Below are 15138 nucleotides of genomic sequence, written 5' to 3' on the forward strand. Positions count from 1 at the left end.
TAGAGAGCTTCAAAGAAAATATTCAGAGTTCAAAAAGCAGAGCAAAGCAGAGCAAAAATATCAAGTGTTTTACTTGATATATTCAAAGAGAGAAAACACTCAGAGCTATCAAGAGAAATCATTCCAGAGTGTTTATCTTCATCAAAGAGACCTGCGCATCACTGAAGATCATCTACAGAGTCTCAGAAGTTGGAAGCAAGACAACACTTGTTTTGGAGCAAAACAAGAGAAGGGAGGAAAGTAGCACGGAGCTGTGAAATCCTGGATTGTCACACGGAGCTATGAGATCCGAAGCAGCAGTGTCGGAGGCACTGGGCGTGATTGGTGTGGGCTTGGTAATCAAAGCACCAGATCACGGGATACGTTTCTACCGGAGTGTGGAAGACGGGGGGAAAGTAACGCGGAGTCGTGAAATCCTGGGATAGTAGCGCGGCAACGTGAAACCCGAAGCAGCAGTGTGGTGTCACTGGGCGTGATTAGTGCGGGCTTTGTGATCAAAGCACTAGATCACGGAAATTCATTGTATCTTGGAACCAAGAAGTGGTAGATATAGTGAATTGCTCTTGGAGATAAGAGCAAGTGGAGTAGGAGGATTACACCACCTCGCGAACCACTATAATTGTCTTGTGTTCTTTACTGCTTTCTTTACTTACCGCTCTTTACATATTCGCTCTACACGAGATATACTGCTCACACAATCTCACACACACTTTATGTTTATTTATTTCCGCTGTGCACCATACTCTAACAATCTAGTTAAGAGTTTTGGTTTATCTCTGGCTTAGCAATTGTTGTGCTGTGCGAAAAAGTTTGAAAGTCTATTCACCCCCCCCCCCCCCCCTCTCTAGACTTTCACCTTACCTCTTTTGGGACCAACAAGATGAGAGAGATTATTGCTAGTGGAATCATGGTGCATGAGCGACCATTTAGCATCGTAGAGGATGACATGTTCATGTGGGCTTTTGAATATGCAAATCCAAATTTTAGAAGAGTCAGTCGTAAAACAGCAAGAAGTGATTGTTTGCAATTGTATGAAGTTGAAAAGAATACTTTGAAAAATATTTTGAATAATGTGAGTAAGGTTAGCATTACAACAGATATGTGGAAGTCAAGTCACAAAGTAGTTGAGTACATGGTTGTGACAGGTCATTCTGTTGATGCAAGTTGGAACCTTCAAAAGAGAGTTTTAAATTTTATCAAAGTGCCTCCTCCTCGACGGGGAACAAGTATAGCAAATGCTATTTTCAAGTGTTTGAGAGGATGGGGCATTGAGAATAAAATATTCTCAGTAACTATTGACAATGCATCTTACAATGGCTCTTGTGTTAGAAGTTTGAAAGAAAACATGTCATTGAGCAGTAAGTTAGTACTTGGTGGGCAACTTTTTCATGTTAGATGTTGTGCTCACATTCTAAATTTGTTGGTGCAAGATGGCCTTAACACTATTAAAGATGTCATTCACAATGTTCGTGAAAGTGTGAAATTTATAAATTCTTCAGATGCAAGGCTAAAGTCATTCCATGAAGTTGTTGAATTAAAAGGATTGAAAGAAATGAAACTTATTCTTGATTGTCCAATAAGATGGAACTCCACATTCTTGATGTTGTGTACTGCAAGTAAATTTAAGCATGCATTTTCATATTACAATGAAAAAGAGCCACATTATAAGTATGCACCATCATTTGAGGATTGGGACAAGATTGAGAAGGTTTGTAAACTTTTGGAGGTTTTTAATGATGCCACTCATGTCATCTCAGGTAGTGATTACCCTACATCTAACTTGTATCTAGTTGAAATTCAAAGGGTGAAAAAGGTTATTGATAATGCAGCTGAGTGTTTTGACATGTTCATGAGTGATATGGCAAAACCTATGAAAGCAAAATTTGACAAATATTGGGGTGAGTGTAATTTGTTAATGTCTATTGCATGTGTTTTAGATTCAAGGATGAAATTAAATGGTATTAAGATAATTTTTCCCTTATTGTATAAAACACCAAGTGATGTTGAAAGAATGTGGAGAATGTGAAAAAGGCATTAGAAGATTTATATCTTGATTATGTGAACTTGTATAGTCAAGATGCTTCTTCTACTAGTGGGCATAGTGAAGTCAATGTTGAAAGCAACACTCTGGTTGATGGTGGACAACAAATGGATAAAAGGATGCAAGAAATATTGAGTATGGTTTACCAAAGTCAATCAATTCCTCTTACGAAATCAGAGTTAGAGACTTATCTTGAGGAAAATCTTTTTATTCCTTCTTCTACTTCATCCTTTTGTGCCTTGGTGTGGTGGAAAAATAATAGTCCAAAGTTTAAAGTTTTGTCAAAGATGGCTTCTGATATACTAGTTATTCATGTTTCAAGTGTGGCATCTGAATCCACATTTAGTGCTGGGGGAAGAGTCATTGATGAATATCGTGCTAGCTTAAATGAGGAATCTATTGAAGCTCTTATTTGTGGTATGGATTGGCTTCATAACAAGTATGGGCTGAAGAAAAAACAAAAGGTAAGAATCTACTTATTACTTTAATAATATTTTATATTATTTTATATTACTACTTTTTACTTTAATATTTATGGTTTATGATTTATGAATTATGAGCACTTGAACTTGTAATGGACTGCATTATTTATTCTCAATTTTTTTTTTTTATTGTGTAGGAGAATTCTGGACAAGAGGAGATTATGTTGAAGCCATGTTCTTGCATTCTTCGGACTTGAATCTCTGAGGCTGTGAGTCGCCGAATCGGGAGGGAAGTTTTGTGGTTGGTGGGCGGTGGGAGAGGTAACAGTGGTGGTTGGTTATCTAGGTGTGGCTTGGTTTGGTTTTCAGGAGCAGCACTGGAAGATCTCCCAGACATATTAACTTTGGAATATACTAGGCGCGTATCCTGGAGTTTTTCTTCAACTAGTTTAGCCAAAGCTATTGCGTCGGATATGGTAGTAGGTTTGTATATAGCTAACTCACTCTGTATCATTGGTTTTAACCCGGAGATAAAACAATCCAATAGCGCTTCTGGGTGTAGATCATGAACCCGATTGCTTACCGCTTCAAACTTAGTTTGATAAGCTGAGATAGTTGTCTTCTGGGTTAATTTAAAAAGGGTGGCGCGATGGTTCACATACGTGGAAGGCTCGAATCGTTGTTCGAGTGCGTGGGTGAATGCTCTCCAAGAGGAAAGTTGCTGGCTCTTATACATCCATTGGAACCAAGATAGTGTTTGCCCGACCATGTAGAAACTGGATATATCTATCTTCTACTCTTCCATGATGTCCCAAAGGCTAAAATATTTTTCAGCCTGGAAGATCCAGTCTAGCGGGTTAGAACCATCAAAGGTGGTCATATCACACTGGAGAGGACGCGGTTGCTGCAAAATAGACGAAGTCTGATATGGGTTACTTGGATTGACACGGGGTGGTGGTGAGGAAGGTGGCGGGGTGGAAGATGAAGTTGGTACGGCATTTAAAGTAGTGAAGCGAATAGACAGTTCTGTGATGGCACTATTGAAAGCCTCTGTTAAAGCTTGGTTCTATGTGGCCATGGTTTGCCGAAGCTCGTCTGTAAGTTGTTTCTGGGACTCACGCATTTGCTCTTCAAGAGCCCGTTGTCTGGTTTGTATCCCTTCATTGGTCATGCTTACCTCTCAATGAAAGCACCAAATTATTGGGGATGTGTGTTTTTCAAGTGTTTTGTTGTTCACTTTAGAGGATGAACAGCCTCCAGAATAGAAAAAAGAAGGAGAAAGAGAGACTAGAGTTCAGGTAGATGAAATATTAGAATTCAGGGTGACGCCCTCTGTTTCATTAACGAAGGAATTTATAGTTTATTACATTCTAACCACTCCCTAATAAATATGCTATTTATTTGGCTCTAATTACTCTAGCAACAGAGACTGTAATTAAAATGTAGAGAATGAGTAAATTGCATGTCCTAAATATTAGGGTCTTCAACTGCAGATGTAGTCACGTAGCTTTAGTGGCGTTGAAGTCTTCCTCTTAGGCCTCCTTTCACTAGCTGCATGCGTATCATTCTGTCATCCATTTTCTTGGGTATACATATGAGAAAAAACAACACCAAACTTCAAACCGTATAAATGGTCCATACAAATACTTGTTCACCATCCTACCAATTGCATTGATATCATCCAAACACCTATCAAGTTAATGAGTTTGCATAAACATTTGAAATAATGAACCCATTTGCCATCTTGGCTTTTGATTTTAATGATTTTGTCGCAAGCCCTTCTTTCTTTAATATTTCTACTTCTTCATGTTTTAATGTTAGATAAACAGAAAGTGATAAACTAATGAATGATTTATATATGTCATGAAGCTTTTGATGATGGATTCTAGTCAATGCTTGTTGATATGCCTGGAGATCGAAGATCAACCAAGGGGTAAGCTTAAAAAAATAAGAGAACAACGGAAGATTGAAAACTGAAATGGACAAAAAACCAACTAACATTTTCTTCTCTCTCTTTTTTTTCATGATAATTAACCCAGCACCCAGATTAAGAAGTGAAGAAAACAGTAAATAGAATCTATGCAGCCTTGTAAAGGTCACCATTAGCACAACTTCCTTGTAAGTCGATGTTGCTTCAATTCAACAGAAACAAAAGGGAACGACTCCAATATTTTCTTGAACATCCTCATCCAGAGCAACCGCATAATTGCAAACTCCATTGTCTATTGAAGCTTTCGATCTCTTTTTTTTTTTTTCCTTATTTTGTTGCTTCATTTCCTTAAGACGAAAGCCATTGTTGAAATTTAGTGCAATGTACTGATATTTTATCTTTATTATTATTGTCTCAATTATTTTTTTTTAGTCTAGTCTTTAGTCTGTTATGGTCCTCATCTGTTATGGTCTTCCTTTTGTTTAGAACTATGCTATTATTTAGGAGTAATAATTTATTATAACTTTTAGTTACTGGAAATAGAAAAGATTCTCTTTATGTCTTATCTGCCAGTAGTGCATATGTTGAAAATGCAGGTGAAAACTCAAGTGCTGCGTTGTGGCATGCTCGATTGGGCCATGTCGGTTATCAGTTGTTGCATAAAATTTCAACGAACAAACTTCTTGATGGAATTCCTCTCTTAAAGGGAATTCGTCAAGATGTGAACTTCTTGATGGAATTCCTCTCTTAAAGGGAATTAGTCAAGATGTGGTTTGTCCAGATTGTCAGTTTGGAAAATCACATCATTTTCCTTTTCCAACCTCGAAGAACAGAGCCATTGCTGTGTTGCAATTAGTGCATTCGGATTTGTTGGGACCGACAAAAACGCCCAGTTATTTTGGGTTTCATTATGTAATGGTTCTTATTGATTATTTTCCCATTTCACTTGGATATTTTTCTTGAAATACAAAAGTGAAGTCTTCTTTAAATTTGTTCAATTTAAGGAGCATGTGGAAACTGAATTTGGAATGAAAATAAAGTGCCTGCCTACAGACAATGGGGGGGAATATAGTTCTGCGGAATTCATGAGTTTCTGTAGTAGTCATGGAATTAAACGTCAAATGACATGTCCGGAGACTCTTTAACAAAATGGAGTCGTTGAGCGCAAGTTGGCACATCTCATGACTATATGTTTGTCTTGGTTGCATGTAAAGAACCTTCCACGAGAGTTATGGGCTGCAGCTGTTGAATCCGCTTGTCATGTTGTGAACTGGATACCTCCCTAGCCATGTACAGAGAAATCTTCTTTTGAAGTTCTATACCATTGCAAACAAAATGTAAGTTATTTTCAGGTTTTTGGCTCAATTTGTTATGTCCATATATTGAAAATGCATCGAAGTAAACTTGACCCGAAGGCGAAGCGATGCATTTTTGTTGGTTATGATGCTCACAGGAAAGGTTGGAGATGTATGGACCCAGAAACGAAGAAAGTTGTCATCTCTCGTGATGTGGTGTTTGATGAGATTTCATCACATCAAAGTAATGATGATGAGAATAGGATGTAATTGATCTTTCACATTTTCTTGATGTTGATGAATCTTGTTGCAGAGATAGTAATAATGTTTCTTCAGGGGAAAATATACAACAAGGTGGAGTCTCAAATGTTTCTTCTGGAGAAAATATCCAGCAAGGTGTGGTCCCAGAGGTTGTTGTTCGGAGGTCCTCCAGACAAAGAAAACAACCTAATTATTTCTCTGACTATGATGTTCAATTAAATTGTTGCACTATTTTGTCCAGTTTTTTGTTAGGTGATTCTTTTGAAGAACCTAAAACTTATAAAGAAGCTCAAGGTATTTTTGAGTGAGAAGAAGCGATAGGGATGAAATACGGGCACTTAAAAAAATTGCACATGGGAACTTGTTCGAAAATCGGAGGGTGTTGATCTAATTACTTGTAAATGGGTCTACAAGTTAAAGAAAAAAGTCGATGGTTCTGCTAAGAGGTATAAAGCCCGTCTTGTAGCTCATGGCTTTTCTCAAGCATACAGTCAGGATTATGAAGAGCTTTCAGCCTTGTTGCTAAAATGACCACAATTCGGATGTTGTTTTCTTTGGCTGCTTGCAAATATTGGAAGTTGTGGCAACTAGATGTAAAGAATTCCTTTCTTTATGGGGAGTTAGATCGCGATATCTTTATGGAGCAGCCAATGGGTTTTGTCTCTAAAACCTTTCCGGTTATGTCTATCGTCTCAAGAAGGCTTTGTACGGCCTCAAACAAGCACCACGTTCCTGGTTCGGTAAAATTGCTCAATACCTTGCGTTTTGTGGTTTTAAATCTTCTTATGCAGATTCAAGTTTATTTGTTAAGAAGACTTCATCTGGTAATACAATGCTCCTTCTATGTGTTGATGACATGATCATTACTGGCGATGATAGTGTTGAAATTCATCATCTTCAAGATGCTTTGTTTCTTCGTTTTGAAATGAAAAAGTTAGGAGAAGTAAATTGTTTTCTTGGTCTCGAAGTTAAAAGAACATATGGTTATTTTGTACCGCAAAGAGGATATGTAGCAAGGTTATTAGATCGGTTTGGTATGAGTGAGTCAAATGCAATGACTACTCCTATAGAACCTGGTTTAAAGTTAACTAAAGATAGAGGGAAAAAACTAGAAGATGCAACTCTTTTTTGTCAGCTTGTTGGTAGCTTATTCTATTTAACTATTACAAGGCCTGACATTTCATACTCTGTAGGTGTCATATCTCAGTTTATGACAGAACCGCATGATAGTCACTTTGTTGCAGCTAAGAGAATTCTTCGTTATGTTAAAGGAACTTTGAATCTTGGGTTATTGTATAAACCATGTGCACCATTTCTTTTGAATGGTTTTGTTGATGCAGATTGGGCGAGAGATGTCAATGATAGACGTTCAACGACAGGTTATTGTTTTAATATAGGATCAGCTGCGATATCTTGGTGTAGTAAGAAACAAAGTACAGTTGCACTTTCTAGTTGTGAAGCTGAATATGTAGCGTCTACCATGGCTACTCAAGAATGTATTTGGCTTAAACAGCTTATTACAGAGATGCTTAATGTTGTGGATTATTTGGTTCCTATTTAGTGTGACAATGAAAGTGCCATCAAGCTTGCAGGAAATCCAGTGTTTCATGCCTGTACAAAACACATTGATACTGATTACCATTTTGTTCGGGAGAAAGTCTTGACTCAAGATATTCAATTGCATAAAATACATACCAAAGATCAGATCGCTGATATATTTAAAAAGCACTTGGCAAGGCAAAGCTTGAAACTTTCATGAGTGCTCTGAGTGTGGTTGACAATGCGTTTACAATAATAGGGAGTGTTGAAATTCAGTGCAACGTACTAATATTTTATCTTTATTATTATTGTCTCAATTATTATTATTTTTAGTCTGGTCTTTAGTCTGTTATGTTCTTCATCTGTTATGGTCTTCCTTTTGTTTAGAATTATAGCTATTATTTAGGAGAAATAATTCATTATGTATTTAAGCTGCTTGTCTATGCAGTTTTGATAGTAAGAAAATAAAGAGCAGCGTTATCTTCTTTACTCCTTGTTTTGTACATCCCACACACACACACACACACACACACACACACACACACACACACACACACATACACACACACACACACACACACACACACACACACATATATATATATATATATATATATATATATATATATATATATATATATATATATATATTTTTATTTATTTATTTATATTTATATATTTATATATTTATATATTTATATTTATATATTTGTTTTAAGCCATGAAGTATTGATGCATGGTTTGGCACTATTAAATGGGAAAAAAAGGGAGAAAGTTGGTCGAATTATATTTTTGCCCTTAATTTGATGGTCAACAAACAAACATATTAACAGAGGACTAAATTCGGTAAAGATTGCATAGTTGAGGACTTAATTAGATATAAATGGTAGTCAATGACCAAATTAGTAATTACGGCATAATCAAGGACCATTTTGGTTATTAACTTTTTGAAATATTAATAGTCAATAACCAAATTTGATACACGTACAATAGTCAAGGGACCTAAAGCAAAAGAATTTCTATGTAATACTCCATATTACTTTTCGGTGGTTGTTAATGGAGATTTTAAGAAGGAGAGAGAGTTAAAGTGTGGGCAAGACAAATTTTATAGGTCGTTTGGTTGTAAAGAGAGAATTAGAGGGGAAAATTATAATTCCATGGAAAAAGAATAAAGTGAAAATAAAGTAAAAATTTAAATTCATTATTCAGTAAGAAGGAATAAAATTACTGAAATTTTCAATTATAGTGTTTGGTATATATGAGAATTGAAAAGAAATCATTAGTATAAAGATCAAAATATCAATACAATTACAATTCCTAAGAAAAAAGTAGGATACTATAATTATTAGGGAGAAATTTGATCCTCATGCTACAAATTTTTTACTCATATATTATAGAATTACAATTTCTTGAAGCGAGGTGAGATTTGCAATTTTTTAATTTTCAAAAAAAAAAAATTGAGAAATTGTAATTGATAAGAATTACAATTCTCCCCAACTAAATTCTAACATCTTTTATTTCTTAGAATTAAGTAGAAAAATAAGCACAATTCCTCTCGGCCAAACAGCCAAGTTAATTGCAAATTACACGTGAGTACGTGACTTTACCGGATAAGTATGGTCTATTCTTAGTTGAGGACAAAGGACTTAACCCCCATTTCTAAAATTTTTGTTTTTACTCAATAATAATGGCTGAAACTCATATACAAGCGGTAGAATCAGAGCCTGAAAATGAAGCCACTCCTCTGCTTCTCACAGAGCAAACCGAAAACCCTGAAAATCCAGAAGGCAAAGCAGCAAATTGCACCTATCCTGATGACACTCATCTAGCCAAAGCCCTTGAAAGACTGGAATTTTTTCTGATTCTACTGGGATTCAACCAATCCTCAGTTCCGAGGCTCGTGCTCTCTTGGGGTTTCTTTTCTGTGCTTGCTTTGGCGCTGCCGCTGCTGATTCTTCAGCTCTCCGATTGCGCAGCTTGTGAGGCTGCTCAAATCAAGAGCTTTGAGATTGGTATCGTGATTTCCCAGGCTTGCCTTGCTGCTGCTGCCCTCCTTTGCCTTTCCCACAATTTGCGCAAATATGGTGTCCGGAAGTTCCTGTTCGTGGACCGCTACGCCGGCCATGAGGAGCGCTTCAGTCAGCAGTATATTCACAAGATCTCTGTGAGTAAATTGCTTCGCTTCGCTGCTGTTTCTACATACTCAATTCTTCAATGTTTGTAATCAGTGATATGTTTATGAGTGTGTGTGTTATTCTTGTTTGTATATCTTCTGAATGATCTGTTAGTTGTACCAACTATTTTTAAGATCATTCGCTTACCACTATGCAAAAGCTATAGCCTGTAGTGAGTTGGGTGTGGGAGTTGGCTCGCCCTTCACGGGCCCTAACCCAACACGGTGCTAGACTTGGCCCTTCACCGCCCTTTGCCCAACAAGATCAAATAGGAAATAAAGAACATATTTGTATTCAAATCTGTCCCTTGGGGCTTAGTGTTGTTGGTTCGTAGCTTGACTTAAAAGGTCATGACGGGAGGCGACAGTGTGGGGTTCGAATCCCACTGGAAATCTGGAATCATGTATGTGAAAAAGGTCCAAGGATGCTGGAAGGTCTGGATTGGATCCCTTGTGCGCACATGAAGATTAGGATTTGACTGGTGGGATTGGATCCCTTGTGCGCACATGAAAACTAGGATTTGACCGATGGGCTGATTGCGCGAAATGAAGATTAGGATTTGAACGGTGGGATTGGATCCTTGTGTGCACATGAAGACTAGGATTTGACTAGTGGACTGATTGCACAATTCGCAATTTACCTCAGCAGAGGCTCTAGGGGCGGGGTCCTATGGACTTAGGATTAATTCGACGAAGTTGGTATCACTTAAGTTTTTTTTTTTTTTAAAAAGAAAAAGAAAAAAGAAATCAAACTTGTATTATGCAGTTCCAATCCCTCATCAATGAAAGATGAAAGCAGATAGCTATATAGATATAAGAAATCAAAAGCACTTTTAGTACAATGGTTTTAACTAATGTTCACATAAGAGATTATGGTTTATGTATGGAATTCAGCTTAGTGTGCTTAAACCTTAAATGCAATAGTGCATATATTCCAGTGATTAGTGAAGTTGTGGAATATCAGCCTTGATTTCTGCTTCATGTGGTTATTACCTGTGCTTAAACCTCAAACCCTACTGGGAATTATTCAAATAATACAATTTATGTCAATGCAGGAACTTCAAAACTTGAAACAAAATTGAAGAGAATCTAAAATTCAAATTCTGTTTTCGTCTCAGTTCTATATTGACGTTTTGGACCCAAATTTTTTAGATATCTAAAATAATAGGTTTGCTCACAATCTAAATTGAAAGCAAAAATTTCTGTTGTTATTTGAAATTATAAATCTAACCCAAATTTAATTTACTGTAAAGTCTGAATTATTCTTAGGTCATCAAAGTAATTTTGATATCCAAAGTCACTTCAAAGCAGGCGTAATCTAACTCAATGGCCACCACTGCTCAATACCATTTCCACTAGCATTGTTATTTTTATTATGTGAAGAAAGCAATAAGATTTCAAAATAACTTCATATTTTATAAATTGAAAATAATTGAATTTGAACATATTTTATAGTTCTTTTTTTTTTTTTTTTGGGTAGAACATGAAAACTTGAAAAACGTTTTATAGCTGAAAGTGTAGAATAGAAAACATTTTTTGCAACTAAACATGCGAAGATCCTATAAATGAAAGGAAGTGAATTGCCCTTCTATATCCTTAGAGTAGGCTCTTACCTGATAATACTACCTTCTTTACTTCTGGCCGAGATTAATAGTTGTTATAATCTAACATTGGGCGAAGGTCACTCATCTAGGCTATAATGCACATGGGCCAAACCACACTAAAAGATTAAATCCAATCCCATATGTTCTTTCTTATTTTATCAATGTGGGATTCTTAACAATAGTTCAAACTGACAACCTTGAGTCTAGAGTTTATTACTCTTCAATTCTTGGATTGACTGACTTGAATGGTTTTTCTAGTTTATGGCTTATGCAAATCCTCAATTTAATATGCGACTTGGAAGTTGTATCTGTTTTTTGCTATTTTGCAGGGTTCTCTCCGCTTGCTAGTGTTGTGGGTACTGCCATGTTTCATTTTGAAGACTGCCCGTGAAGTTTTCCGCATTTTATATGTCCATCGTGGATCATGGTGGGAATCTGCTGCTATCTTATTGGCTTTTCTTTTGTCATGGACTTACGTTACGGTAGTTTTCCTGTCAGCCTGTGTTTTATTTCACCTGGTCTGCAATCTTCAAATTATACACTTTGATGACTATGTGAAGCTCTTGGAAAGAGAACCTGATGTTTCATTATTAATAAACGAGCATGTTCTTCTCCGGTACAATCTCTCAAAAATAAGCCACAGATTTCGAATGTATCTTCTACTGGAATTTGTTATTGTTACTGGGAGTCAGTTTGCAACTCTCTTCCAAACTACAGGATATACCGGGATTATAACTTATGTGAACAGCGCTGATTTTGTGGTAAGACTAGACTTTACTACTGCATTTCCTTTATTATGTTTGCCTACTATCTGCTTTAATAGTTGCAAAAACTGTAAAGCACAGAAAATAAGAACTTGATTGAAATTTTCCTATAAACAAACACTTCAATTTCACCACCCATTGCTTACTTAATCAGTTAATCTATCCTAGTCCTCCTAGTCCTAGAAGCAACTTCATAAGAGGACATATATCTGCTTTAATAGTTTCTTATTTGTTTTGGTTTGAGAAAATTTCACTTTTGGTCCCCTGACTATTATACATGAATCATATTTGGTCCTTGATTATTAAAATTTTCTAATTAAGTGCATGACTATGTAATTTGTATTTCATTTGGTCCTGTCGTCCAATTTCCCGGTCAACTATTGCCGGAAGTGCTCCTTCTGAAAGAAGCAAATGTAGTGCTCTTCTAGAAGTGCTCCTTTCGGAAGAAGCAAATGCAGTGCTCCTTCCGGAAGGAGCACTTCCGTCAATAGTTGCCGGGAAATTGGACGGTATGACCAAATGTAATACAAATTACATAGTCATGCACCTAATTAGAAAATTTTAATAGTCAAGAATCAAATGTGATTCATATATAATAATTAGGGGACCAATATTCTTTTGGTTTATACATTTGAGGGCTGTGAATGCTTCAAATTAGATTGGATTCAACTTTACTACAGAAATCAATGAACTTGTGCTTCTGGATTGATCTCTTTAGTTTCCATACATAATCATTTCTCATTATAGTACGTGTTGCAGGTTACATTTTGTATTAAAGTATAGCGTCAAAACTAATTATCTTCCACCGGTGATCTTCAGGTCTCCTCAATTGTTCAGGTAAGTGGGGTGATCCTTTGCTTGTATGCTGCTGCAAAAATATCTCATAGGGCGGAAAGCATCGGATCACTAGCAAGTACATGGCACGCTTTAGCTACTTGCAGCACCGACGAGGCTTCTCAAATTAGATATTCAACTGGGATGGGAAACATGGAGGCTGCTAATATATCAAGCTCATTCTATATGAACAGCTCAGAAAGTGATTTGGAGTCGGGGTTATTCATAGTAGAACCTACAAATGTGCAGTTGGCTTCTGATATGTCCTCATACCACAAGAGAGAGGCCCTAGGTATGTACTCACCTGGTTGCTATGGTTAGTTTCATTAGGCAGATCGAGCTAATCAGTTATTAACTGTGTTGTAAAAATTGGCCTATCGGCCGCTTAGGAGCTAGACACCCCTAAGCCGAGGTGATTTTAGCTCTAGGCGGCTTTTAGTTGGCCGGTCGACTAGGCGCGGCCCTAGGCGTCAAGTTGGGCACCTAAATTGGCCAAGTTGGCGCCCAACTCGGCCAAGTAGTATTTGCCTACTCGGTTGCTCCTCTTCTATATTCCTCCAGTCATGTACTCCACTAACAGGATTATAATAGTTTAACAACTCAGTCCTGAGTGGGAAAAGTGGTGACGTTATACTCGAATTACTCGGTCGCTTAGGCACTCTAGGTTGCCCCCTCGGGCGCCCGTCTAGCACCTAGCACCTTCTGCAGCATTGGTTATTAATAATATCTTGATGTGACACTAGGAGTATGATCATACTTTCCTTCGTAAACTAAACATATGCTTTAGCCGAGACACATGGGATAGGAAAATCTTTGCCTCTACATTCGAATTCGACAAGGCAAAGATAAAATTTTCTTACCTATAGCTATTGATTGTAGTAAATAGCTAGCATGAATGTACGTGGTTTGATAATATTGAGCTGCTAAACGTACCAATACAGTGTAGTGTAGTTTTGTTCAATGCATGTACTAATAAATTATGTATGTGTTATGCAGTTATGTATCTGCAGAGCAATCCAGGAGGAATTACTATATTTGGGTACACAGTGAATCGAGGTCTAATCAACACAATCTTCTTCATCCAATTATCCCTCATCACCTTTGTTCTAGGGATGACCTTGGTTTTATAGCCACCTTGCGTCACTTTACTTATAGTAACAAAACTTGCAATGCTTATTGTTGGGCTGCGACTTGGAGGGCCGAGTTCAGCATTCTGCCATCAACCCGTGGCGCGGGTGGTTATGCAACGGAGTAAGAAAAGATAGTTGTGCCTTCGTTACTAGCTATAGCTTTTTGCGTAATGGTAAGTGCTTGATTCCCAAAAGCGTGGTGGATTCCTTAGAAACACCATTGCAATTGAACTCCAAGGTTTCATAACACCAGTCTACTTCTTGCTTCCAAAGCCAGTGAGTGAAGTTATGGTTTTGTTTTTGGATTGTAGCCAAGTGTTCTAGGTGTTCTTCTTGTACTATTTTTACAGGTAACCCAACCAGGAACTAACCCAGGATGACACCTTGTTGTACACTTGTACTAATAGATGACACCTTGTTGTACACTTGTACTAATAGATGACACCTCATGCCACGTCAGCATTTTATAAACTTTTTTTTTTATTAGTCTAACAATGTTGTTTCTTTAATATAATATGGTTTACACAGCCCATAGTTTTTTAAGTTTTATCCATTTTGATTTGTATGGGGGGGGGGCACCTCAAACCTTGTTTGCAATGTACCATGGTCTCCCACTCTCCCTTGTATATTTTTACCTCTTGTTTGTCAATTGGCAAATTGCATTGATTTTTTGGCAATTAGCTAGTAGCAGTTGGTGAGTTAGGTGATTGTGTTTGTTTCTTTAGCTAGTTAATAGTATTAACTAGAGGTGTAAATGAGCCGAGTCGCTCGCGAGCCGCTCGGTCAACGCTTGGCTCGAGCTCGGTTAAAATCGAGCTCGAGCTGAGCTCGAGCGGCTCGTCAAATAAACGAGCATGAGCCGAGCCTAGATATTCTAGGCTCATGGCTCGTCGAGCTGGCTCGCGAGCCGTATAATATATAATATAATATATAATATAATATAATTAAAATATATAAAAATAATGATTAAAATTTAAAACTCAAAAGTCAAAACTCAAAAGCCCTAGAATTCTAGCGCATTTAGAATTTGAGATTTCATATTTCAACTTTTGAGAGAGACTTTGACACTTTGTCTATTCCGCTATTCGTCCACGCCTCCACGTCCACGGTAGAGAGACTTTGACAGTTGCCGTCGGTTCACGAGT

General features: G+C 37.2%; 4 protein-coding genes across 4 annotated transcripts in view; all 4 read left to right on the forward strand.

Moving 5' to 3' along the window:
• Nucleotides 1–15138, forward strand: part of LOC109194092 (2,4-dichlorophenol 6-monooxygenase) — a 30220-nt gene that overhangs the window by 2768 nt on the left and 12314 nt on the right. The window lies entirely within an intron of this gene.
• LOC109146672 (zinc finger BED domain-containing protein RICESLEEPER 2-like) lies at nucleotides 908–2720 on the forward strand. Its single transcript, XM_019294325.1, has 3 exons — nucleotides 908–1861; nucleotides 2011–2505; nucleotides 2661–2720. Exons 1-3 carry the CDS (start codon nucleotides 908–910, stop codon nucleotides 2718–2720), a joined length of 1509 nt encoding a protein of 502 aa, XP_019149870.1.
• On the forward strand, nucleotides 6477–7510 carry LOC109146678 (uncharacterized mitochondrial protein AtMg00810-like). Its single transcript, XM_019294331.1, has 2 exons — nucleotides 6477–6654; nucleotides 6741–7510. Exons 1-2 carry the CDS (start codon nucleotides 6477–6479, stop codon nucleotides 7508–7510), a joined length of 948 nt encoding a protein of 315 aa, XP_019149876.1.
• LOC109194118 lies at nucleotides 9123–14536 on the forward strand. Its single transcript, XM_019345012.1, has 4 exons — nucleotides 9123–9652; nucleotides 11595–12026; nucleotides 12849–13155; nucleotides 13860–14536. Exons 1-4 carry the CDS (start codon nucleotides 9176–9178, stop codon nucleotides 13991–13993), a joined length of 1350 nt encoding a protein of 449 aa, XP_019200557.1. The 5' UTR covers nucleotides 9123–9175; the 3' UTR covers nucleotides 13994–14536.

The sequence above is a fragment of the Ipomoea nil genome, unplaced genomic scaffold, assembly GCF_001879475.1.
Source record: "Ipomoea nil cultivar Tokyo-kokei standard unplaced genomic scaffold, Asagao_1.1 scaffold0233, whole genome shotgun sequence".
Taxonomy (NCBI): Eukaryota; Viridiplantae; Streptophyta; class Magnoliopsida; order Solanales; family Convolvulaceae; genus Ipomoea; species Ipomoea nil.

What these genes read in the sequence shown, in the direction of transcription:
- LOC109146672 (XM_019294325.1), top strand. Translation starts at nt 908, where the DNA reads ATGGTGCATGAGCGACCATTTAGCATCGTAGAGGATGACATGTTCATG. An exon ending in ACATGTTCATGAGTGATATG is followed by an intron (nt 1,862 to 2,010) that starts GCAAAACCTATG and finishes TGATGTTGAAAG; the next exon opens with AATGTGGAGAATGTGAAAAA. An exon ending in GGCTGAAGAAAAAACAAAAG is followed by an intron (nt 2,506 to 2,660) that starts GTAAGAATCTAC and finishes TTTATTGTGTAG; the next exon opens with GAGAATTCTGGACAAGAGGA.
- LOC109146678 (XM_019294331.1), top strand. Translation starts at nt 6,477, where the DNA reads ATGACCACAATTCGGATGTTGTTTTCTTTGGCTGCTTGCAAATATTGG. An exon ending in TATCGTCTCAAGAAGGCTTT is followed by an intron (nt 6,655 to 6,740) that starts GTACGGCCTCAA and finishes CTTCTTATGCAG; the next exon opens with ATTCAAGTTTATTTGTTAAG.
- LOC109194118 (XM_019345012.1), top strand. Translation starts at nt 9,176, where the DNA reads ATGGCTGAAACTCATATACAAGCGGTAGAATCAGAGCCTGAAAATGAA. An exon ending in TGAACAGCGCTGATTTTGTG is followed by an intron (nt 12,027 to 12,848) that starts GTAAGACTAGAC and finishes GGTGATCTTCAG; the next exon opens with GTCTCCTCAATTGTTCAGGT. An exon ending in CCACAAGAGAGAGGCCCTAG is followed by an intron (nt 13,156 to 13,859) that starts GTATGTACTCAC and finishes TGTGTTATGCAG; the next exon opens with TTATGTATCTGCAGAGCAAT.